Here is a 9,382-nt window from a genome sequence, read left to right on the forward strand (position 1 = left end):
TGATATTTGTTTGTAATGTAGATAACATATGGGGAAAGGCTCAGTCAAGTTTTAATAAATAACCAGCCAAGAACCAGTTGATCCTAGCTTATGCTTTATTTTAAGTATTTTTACACCGCCTTTCATCTTATGATAACAGAGCAGTATACAAAATGTAATCAAAAATCCAAATACAGTAGACAATAAAATTCTAATACAGCAGACAATAAAACAATAGAGTAACATCAACCACAACAAAATGCAGGAAATACATCACATTGACAGCCCACATCAAGCAGCTTAAGATAGACCAACTTAAAATGCCTGGACAAGCAAATAGGTTCTGACTTGGTGCTGAAAAGAATTAAACATCAGTACCAGTTGCACCTCCATGGGAGGATGTCCCACAACTGAGCGGCACAGCAAAAAAGGCTCTCTACAAGAAGAAATAGAGCAGAGACAATGCATAGACTCCAGTAGCAACTTTTAAAAAAAGAATATTAAAACTCTGCTCTCAGTACTATTGCATCTCCAGAAGAACAGAAGATGAACCCTTCATTTACCCCTCTTCTCCAGGTTTGTTGAATTCAAAGAATCTCATTTCAATTAATGAAACTGAAAAAAATGACCTAGAGATATATGGGGTAGGCCTCCCAATCTCAGCACACAAATGAGGAATGGATTATTTTCTGCCTGAGCTTGCTGAGTCATTGCTAGTTACTGGGGGAGGGGGGCGGTCCATCCTCACAGGACAGGTTCTGGATGTTTTTGGACCAGTGGGTTGAAGGCAGCATTGCTTAATCAATAACAGTAATTCCAGAGTGGTGATAGGTACAGTATGCCCAGAAACCTCACTGGGCAATATTGGACTTGGATTCTGCCTCCCCTCCCTCTTTTGTTTCCCTTATGTTGCACTTTAGATTGTAAGCTCCTCGGGACAAGGGACTGTCCTCTTGTACCCTGTAAATTACTACTCGCACTGAAAGGTCCATATCAAAGATGGGAACCTCTGGCTTGTAGGCCATATTTGGTCCATAGACTGGCCCACCTAGCCCATGCGACCTCAGATGAAGCCCCTCCTCCTCCTCCCCAAAGCCCTGCCCCCTCAAAGGGGGCAAGGGGGCAATTATGCTGCAGCTCTGTGGCTTTGCTTCCCTGTGCAGGGAAGGCAATGGCAGAGTGGTGCTGGTTGAGTCCACTTCACTCCTCCACTGGCTTCATTTCCCTGTGTGGGGAAGGCTACAAAGGAGTGAAGGAAGTATCTAGGTGGGCTTCTCCCTATCCAGGCTCTCCCTAGCTGGGGAAAGCCCAGGCAAAGTGAGGCTGGCTCCTTGACCAAGGTGCTGACTGGGAGCCCAATGCCATCATGGGACAGAGCCCCTATCCTGATATCACAAGCAACCTTGAGAAACCATGGTTTGTTGTTGGGTTGTTCAGGGTAACTAACAAGCAACACTGCATGATTAGCAAGCCACCCTGTGGAAAATGCCCTGGATATGGACAACATGCTAACCCATGGTTTAACAAACAACCCACAGTTCAACAGCAACCAGCACTCAATCACTGAATGTGGGTTAGCATGTTGTGCGAACCCAGACACTATCTGCCCAGGATGGTGTGCAAGAACAGCATTGCTTCTCAGGTGCTCAAGCGCTCTTTCTCTTATGGCAGTGAGGAGTGTGATAAGGGTTGTGTCTCCCATCATATGTGGGAGAGAAGGAGGGCAAATGTAGTGTGGAAGCAGTCATGGTGTTGTGATGTGGAAATGCTTTGACTGCAGTTGTGCAACATACAAAATCATTGCTCACCTGGTGGGTCCTTTGGACACAAAGTTAGAGCTCACTGCTGTACGATGGCAGCTGACCACTGATCAGCTTGTTTCAGAGCAAGATCGGAAAAGAGAAACAGATCAGGCCTGATTTAAGAGCCAAAGTGACAGGTGCTGTTCCTGACGGCAGCAAAGCACATCAATAGAAACCAGGCGCAGGTATCTTTTCCCAGCTAAACCACTCCAGTTTGTACAGAACTAAACACTCATGAATGAAGACTTCCTTCAGTCCCATACAAGATATGGCCATTATGTGCCTCTGCCCTCCATGCCTGTTTCAAAGCTCCAGGCGTAGAGGAATGAGCATCCAATGGCTCCACACTGACCCAAGCCTTTGTTTCAGAGCACCCCTGAATCAGTCACAGTGTCCTCAAAGGGCTGGTAGCAATCTTTCAAGCTTCCCAGTTGCATCTGAACCCCGACACCAGCAGCCGCTGAGGTGCTCTGGGGGCTGTGAGTCAAGATAGTGGTTTTCCGGCTGCAGAGGCTCCCATTGGAGAACTGCCTCTTGTGATTGGAGGGAAGGCTCCCACAGCAGGAGGAAAAGTGCAGGATATCCTGAAAGAGATGGCCGCTGAAAAACATGTAGATCCAGGGGTTGCAGCAGCTGCTGAGGCTGGCCAGCAACATGGTGATGGTAAAAGCCACATTGCTGGACTCTGAAACAAAGAGGGAGTAAGAGGCAGGATTATTTTTTTCAGGCCTACGTTAATAAAAAAAATGAAAAAAGTCCTCTGTGTGAACTCTCTCACCACCTGAAGTGATGAGAGAGCTTCCAAATATTAAATTTCTGATAGGTGATTGTGGATACAACTTGTCTCTAATGCAGAGGCTTATAATGCTGTTACTTCCCTAAAATAGGGTGACAGGGAAGGAGGACAGGGCTCTTGTATCCGTAACAGTCAGGCCCGGTGCTGCCATAGAGGCAACTCAGGCGGCCACCTAGAGCGCCAAGCAAACGAGGGCGCTGAACAGTGTACCCGGAAGCTGCTCTCTTAGAGCGGCTTCCGGGTGTGCTGTTCCAAAGCCGCCGCCCCAGCCTCTGCCCAACCCCAGCGTCCTGGCTCCTTCGAAGCCAGGATGCTGGGGTTGGAGGCGGAGGCTTCAGTATGGCGCACCAGGAAGCCTCTGCCCCACCCCCCAACCGCAGCGTCCTGGCTTCAAAGCCGGGAGTGGGAGTGAGTGGGCGGTGAGTGGGCAAGCAAGGGGGAGCCATAGCGGTGAGCGAGCGAGCGGGGGCGGCGGGCGAGCGATGGGAGGAGCCAGAGTGTATAAGCGAGGGGGGAGCCGGAGCGGCGAGTGGGCGGGGGCGGCGGGCGGGCGGAGGGGAGCAGTGAGTGACCGAGCGAGCGGGTGGGCAGGCGAGTGAGGGCGCGGTGAGTGAGCGAGCAGGGGGGCGGCGGCTTCAGAACGTGCCTGCCTAGGGCACAATATAGTCTGGCGCTGGCCCTGGTAACAGTTGTATAGATAAGGGAATTTCAGCAGGCGTCATTTGTATGCATGCAGGACCTGGGGAAATTCCCTCTTCATCATAACAGTTAAAGCTGCAGGAGGAATTACCTCATGGGAAGAATTACCTCATGATGTCTTCCCCTGGGCTTTAATTGAAGTGTGGGAAGCCAAGAAGGCTAAAGGGTTTCCAGAGATATGATAGCACAGTAAAAGACCTGACACAAGCACTCTTCAGCCACCTCATAAGTAGGGTAAATCCAAGAAGTTTGAGCCCAACCCATGAGAATGTTTTCCAAAAATTTCTTCTCCTCTGAATTTCTTTTCAAAAGCAGTTTCTTTTCTATCACATTTCTACATTGAGCTCTTTCTGGTGCCAGGTGAAGACCTTTTTATTTTCCCAGGCATTTTAGCATTTCAGTCTTTTAGCACTGTTGGTTTAAATATGTTATTGTATTTTAAATCTCTGCATTGCTGCAAGGTTTTATTGTGGTTTATACTTTATGCTGTAGTTTTAAGTTTTTACATTTTATATTGTATTTTATTATGCATCCTATGGTTTTAATTGTTGTGAACTGCCCAGAGATCTTTGGCTATTGGGTGTTATAGAAAATAAATAAATAACTGGAATGAAAATGGTTGGAAAAAATGTAGGAGAATTTTTTGGCCCAGCGCTAGTTTCATTCAACAAAGGGCTTGTAAGTCATTGAATTCCGGACCACCGTTTCAGCGATGGGAAGCCAGAGGTCTTCCAGATGTTATTGGACTCCAACTCTCATCAGCACAAGTTGGCATGGCCAATGTTAAGGAATAATGGGCATCGTAGCCTAACAGCATCCGGAGGGCTACAGGTTCCCCATGCCTGTTGTATCAGCAGCTTCATTTTCCCCAGTCTAAATCTGAACTAGTGGTTTTTAATAGTGTTACTACATTTACACTATTACAGAAAAGGACTGCAACAATTTGTTGATTGCTCAGTGATTGAATTTAGTTTGTTGATTTAGGGCACAATCCTATACATAGCTAGCTGAGGAATGCTGGGAGTTGCTGGATTTTTTTTCTACCTAAAGATTGCGCCCTTAAATACTTCTGATATGGCCTTATCACTCAGGGCAGCAAAGTTTTTAAAAAGCCATTATTTTTAAATTCAAGAGTATACCTGACTGGCAGGCACTACCTTAGAAGAGGTATTTCCACCCCCCTCCTCTTCTCACACACACACATAATGGAATGCCTCTTCTAAGCTGGGACCTGCTTTGACATCATTTAACCCCCTCCCCCCAAAGTAGTGTTTGCAAATTGAACTGATGAGATTGTTCAATTAATCATCCATGATTTCTTTTGTCATTTACCAGTCCTAATACAGGCAAGTTCAGAATCTGCTTACTTGTAATTAGTCCTATATTTTAGATCAGGGGTCTTAAAACTCTTTCAGCCCAGAGAGCTGAATCAGGACCACCTCAATCAAAAGTTTACAGGGTGGCCATGATAGACAGGGCTTTCTCAGTGGTGGCCCCCTGGCTTTGTAATACTCTCCCTAAGGAAGTGTACCTGGTGCTTATCATACTGTCTTTCCAGTATCGGCTAAGACCTTTCTATTCTGCATTTTAGTTCCATTTGGTTTGATCTTTAACTCCTTTTCCTGTTGGCTGGAAATTCATGCAGTATTATGATGGCATGTTTCAGTTGAACCTTTTTTAAAAAAACAAATCTGTGCTGGTTTTTCATTGTTTGTGGACTTTATTGTATTTCATTATGTTTTAATCTGGACGATGCCCAAAAGCACTTCCATTTATGAGTCAATTAATGCACTTAATGTATAAATGCATAGATTTGTCATCATCTGTCCAGGTTTCATTTGAAAGCAATCTAGATGTATTTGCCCTCCTTGCCAATGTGATATTGGTTCAATCTCAGTGTTAGATAATGGGCCAATTTAAAAAGTGTAAACATTTAAAATACATTAGCACAGTGGTTTTCAAGTGGTTTTCAAATATCTGGGGCTTCTTGGAAGCTTATCAGGGTGCCTCAGTGAGAAGGTCAGTAACGTTAGATAAGTTTCCTGGAAAGGCAGTTGGTCTTCTTGCTAAGGATCCTCCACTTGAAACATGGAAATGCTGACAAATGTTGGATGTGTTCTGTGCTGGGGTGGGTGGGCAAGATTGGGATGTACTGGAGAATTGTGGGAATATTTGCTGCTGATCAGCAAAGGTTACTGATGTCCAATTGATTAACAATAGCAGCAATGCATGCATACACACACACTCCACAAAAAAACAGGTTGTTAAAATCCCTGATATGTCGTAACTCAGATGAAGGTTTGTACCTTTATATGCAGGTCAAACAGGGGTTCAATAGCTTCAAAGCCCTAAGCAGACCCAGGTACCTACACCTATATCTGTTAACACCCTTCTCCAAGCTTCTCCTTAATTGTCAATTAGGGATGAGGCTTTTTTTTCCTTTCCAAAGAAACCCAACAGGCACCAATATTGTTGTTGTTTTTAAGCACCAGGCAAAAAGCTTTTATTCACCCAGGAATTTTAAGTACTATTTCTGATCTTTTAACTGCTGCTGAACACGCTTACTGGGTTTCATATTAAATCCATCCAGCTAGGTGGGGAAAATGCCTTCTCCAAGGTGCTAAATACTTTTAATTATAATCTCTTTCTAAATAAGTTGCTTTTTTTTAAAAAATGTCCATATAAGGAACCTTTCTGTAAGTAATATATCTGGATAAGTGGATTCAAGGTTCTGTAAAGAATTCAAAATGAGGAAATTGTCCATGAAAGCATATTGTATAATTGTCATAGAATGTTAATTCATATATGTTTGCATTTGTTTTATGTAATGAATCTGGTTTTTGCAACCAGTTTTTCTGTAGTATGTGATTTATAATTTTACTTCAAAGTCATGGCTGTACCTTGTAACAAAATCTTTTAAAAATATTTAGTTATTTCCAAAGCAAATAATTATTAAAGGTCAAAAACAACTGCACCCCAAATCTCTTCACATACAAAATAATTTCTGTTCGGTTTTGATAAAAGCTAGATGGAGATACAGAGCAATGCAATCACCACTAGACTATAATATATATTGTGTGTATTTGCAACAGAGATCATCCTAAGTATTGCATTTTACAATGATGGTACAAGAGATGTAGGTATGTGTTGGAAGATCAGTCTTTTCTTCTTTCTTTCTTGCCTGATGTGAACGAATAAATAAGTGAATGATACATTTCTCTCTCTATGGTTGTAGTGTAAAAGATGAGCTGGTGTGCATTTGTGAGCGAGAGACAGAGAGGTTACTGAAGTGTGTAAATGAATACCTATTTGTGTGCATTGTGTTAAATCTGTCATCTTCTTGATGCTTTGATTTGCACAGGTGGAAGAGTGTGTCATTGCTGGGATGGATATGTCTCAAATCCATAATACACAATCATAATCTACACTAAACAAATATAAAAGCCAAATCCAGAAGAGAGAAAATCACATAAAAGAGCAAAGCACATCCAAATTGCCACAAAACCAGAGGCTGAACTACTACTACTACTACTACTACCAATATTTAAATGTTGCTAAAAATATTAAGATGATAGTAAAATGCCTAGGAGAACAGAAAAGTCTTTGGAGGGAAGGAGCTCTGTGAAGTGTGTCCTCTTGGGAGTCTCTAAATGCTACTCAAGCATGATCATTTGCTACTTCCTTGCAGATGTTTAGGGTGGGGCAGCCAGAGGCAGCACCTTGCGAGGAGTTCTTGGCATGTACCTTCCCTTAGTATTACTGTTTGGTGGAGAATGGCTGATTGCTATATTATAATAAATTTGGCTTGACTTGACAGGAATCTCTCTACTTGGTTCATGTGGCAACTGGGCTAAGGTCCAGCGGCCATGGCATGAACGTCTATACAGGAAGTCTGATGAGCCTCTTAAACTGGCTTTGTACCTCTCCTACTCACCATCATTTGGCGCATTCTTGTCCCATACTGACCACATCTGCACACTGAAGAAGGGCGCCCAGCAAGCAACGTAGTCCAGCACTATGACAAAGGTCATCTTGACAGTGCGGATCTTCGCACGGGAGATGGTACTCACGCTGCTCACCCGGGAGCCAGAATGGCACTCTGCTGCTCCCTTCTGGGCTGTGGCCACATAGGAAATGGCAGCTGCTGCACTGGGACCAGGACCACCACTCTGAGTCTTCCCTCGGAGGTTCTTACAGATCTTGTGGCAGATGAGGCTGTAGCTAACGGTGAGGATGGCCACTGGCAACACAAAGACAGACAATGTCATCCACGTGACGTAGGCCTTAGCTCCCCAAGGGTACTTGAATTTTGCCCAACAGTCCAGCACCCCAGAGCCTTGGCGTATCTCTCTCACCGAGAAGATGAAGAGCTGTGGCAGGCTGAGCAAGCAGCTGAGTAACCAAGTGATCCCAATCATCAGGTAAGCCTGGCAGCTGGGCTGCTGAAGGGTTCGCAGCGGGTGGCACACCGCCATGTAGCGGTCCAGCGTCATGGCAATGAGCATGTAGGTGGAAGCAAACATACTCAGCACCTGCAAGTACTTGACAACCCGGCACAGTAGATCGGGGCCCTGAAAACGGTAGGTCACCTCCCAAATCATCTGGGGAAGCACCTGAAAGAGGGCCACCCCAAGGTCAGTCAGGCCCAGGTGCAGGATAAAAAGGTGCATGCGGCTCATCTTCTTCCTCAGACGGTACATGGCCAGAAGGACACCCACGTTTCCCATCATGGTCACCAGCAGGATCGCAGCCAGAACGCCAATCTCAGCCTTGGCTAGGTCTTCATCCCGGGTATGGAGAACAGTCTGGTTGGAGAGGGCATCTTGTGGGTTGGGGTTCTCCAGTAGAAAGTCATCCATGAGGCTGCTGTGGTAAGTGCCATTCTTCTCCATTGACTAGGATTCAAAGGCACTTGGTGATTTCCCAATATGCGGCTTTTGGTAGTTGAGAAGCTCCTTCCCTCTCTCCAAGTTATTTCATATCAGATTGTTATCAGAACATATCAGAACAATTTCACCCTTCTGTCTGGATCTGCAGAAGTCTAGTTCATTTCTCCATCCTTGATCTGTTCCTTCTTGAACTCGTCACCCTCTTAATATTTGGCCCCGTTATTTCTCTCTGTTTTCAGGTGAGTCGGATTCAGCTAGCAAAAGAATCAGTTCTTAATCCGGATTTCTAATTTGCCTGGAAAGCTGCCAGTCTTTTGTAAATATGCAGCATATACAACATATCTCGTCAGTTTTCACTTCTCTCTTCTGCAACCATGTTAACAACCACTGCTTTCCTCTGAGGATAAGCTACCTCTTGGGAGGATGCAATCTCTCCTCTCCTATTCCCCTCAGTCTTTGCTAGCTCCTTACCCTGTCTGGATCAACTCAACATTCTTCTCTGAACTAATCTGCCTTGCTAGTACTACTATTAATTTTCAGAGATGCTTACAGATGTATTAGAAAATACATTTTTTTAAATAAAATAAAATCCTACAGTCAGGCATAGTTGTTGTTTTTAATCTAGAGAACAAATTGAATTAAAATAAGGATTTACAAATAAATCCAAGTCCAAGGAGCTGAATCTCTTTTTGGGTGCCGGTGATAGGTGCTAAATCTAAATGCAGCTGATTCCCCAGGCTGTGTGAATTGTGTCTGCTGCTTGGGTCTGGGTTTTATAGATTGGGAGCTGCCCTCTCTGGTTGGTTCTTGCTATCTGGCTCCATTGTCATCCCTGAGCTGCTGCTGAGCTGGAATCTGAGCACAGTATCTGGCTTATACAACTCTCTCTCTCTCTCTCTCTCAAACACACATACATCCATTTCAGACTTGAGCAAAAATACATGGATATACATTAAAAACAACTTTGCATTAATTACTCTAGATTAATATCTTCATCTTTCCCTGTCTAGATGGCTTTTTAAAGCTTCACTAGTTTTGCTGTGACTGTTAGTATATTGTGAAGGGATATGAAATTCATTATGTTCCTCGAATCCTCCCCTTTTTCTGAGACCAATTTCTGCCACCTGGCCTTTAATAACTTCATATTCAGAAATGATTTTCCCCCAGCGCTCTCTCTCTCTTTTGGATTATAAATGAACTCCCAAACATTTAATTCA

General features: G+C 44.2%; 1 protein-coding gene across 1 annotated transcript; it reads right to left on the reverse strand.

Annotated features, from left to right (window-relative positions):
- Positions 1-2,146: 2,146 nt before the first annotated feature.
- On the reverse strand, positions 2,147-8,168 carry AVPR1B (arginine vasopressin receptor 1B). Its single transcript, XM_063119388.1, has 2 exons — positions 7,211-8,168; positions 2,147-2,466 (listed from the first exon to the last, which is right to left on the reverse strand). Exons 1-2 carry the CDS (start codon positions 8,166-8,168, stop codon positions 2,147-2,149), a joined length of 1,278 nt encoding a protein of 425 aa, XP_062975458.1.
- Between the last annotated feature and the right edge of the window lie 1,214 nt (positions 8,169-9,382).

Source organism: Elgaria multicarinata, chromosome 1, assembly GCF_023053635.1.
Source record: "Elgaria multicarinata webbii isolate HBS135686 ecotype San Diego chromosome 1, rElgMul1.1.pri, whole genome shotgun sequence".
Classification (NCBI taxonomy): Eukaryota; Metazoa; Chordata; class Lepidosauria; order Squamata; family Anguidae; genus Elgaria; species Elgaria multicarinata.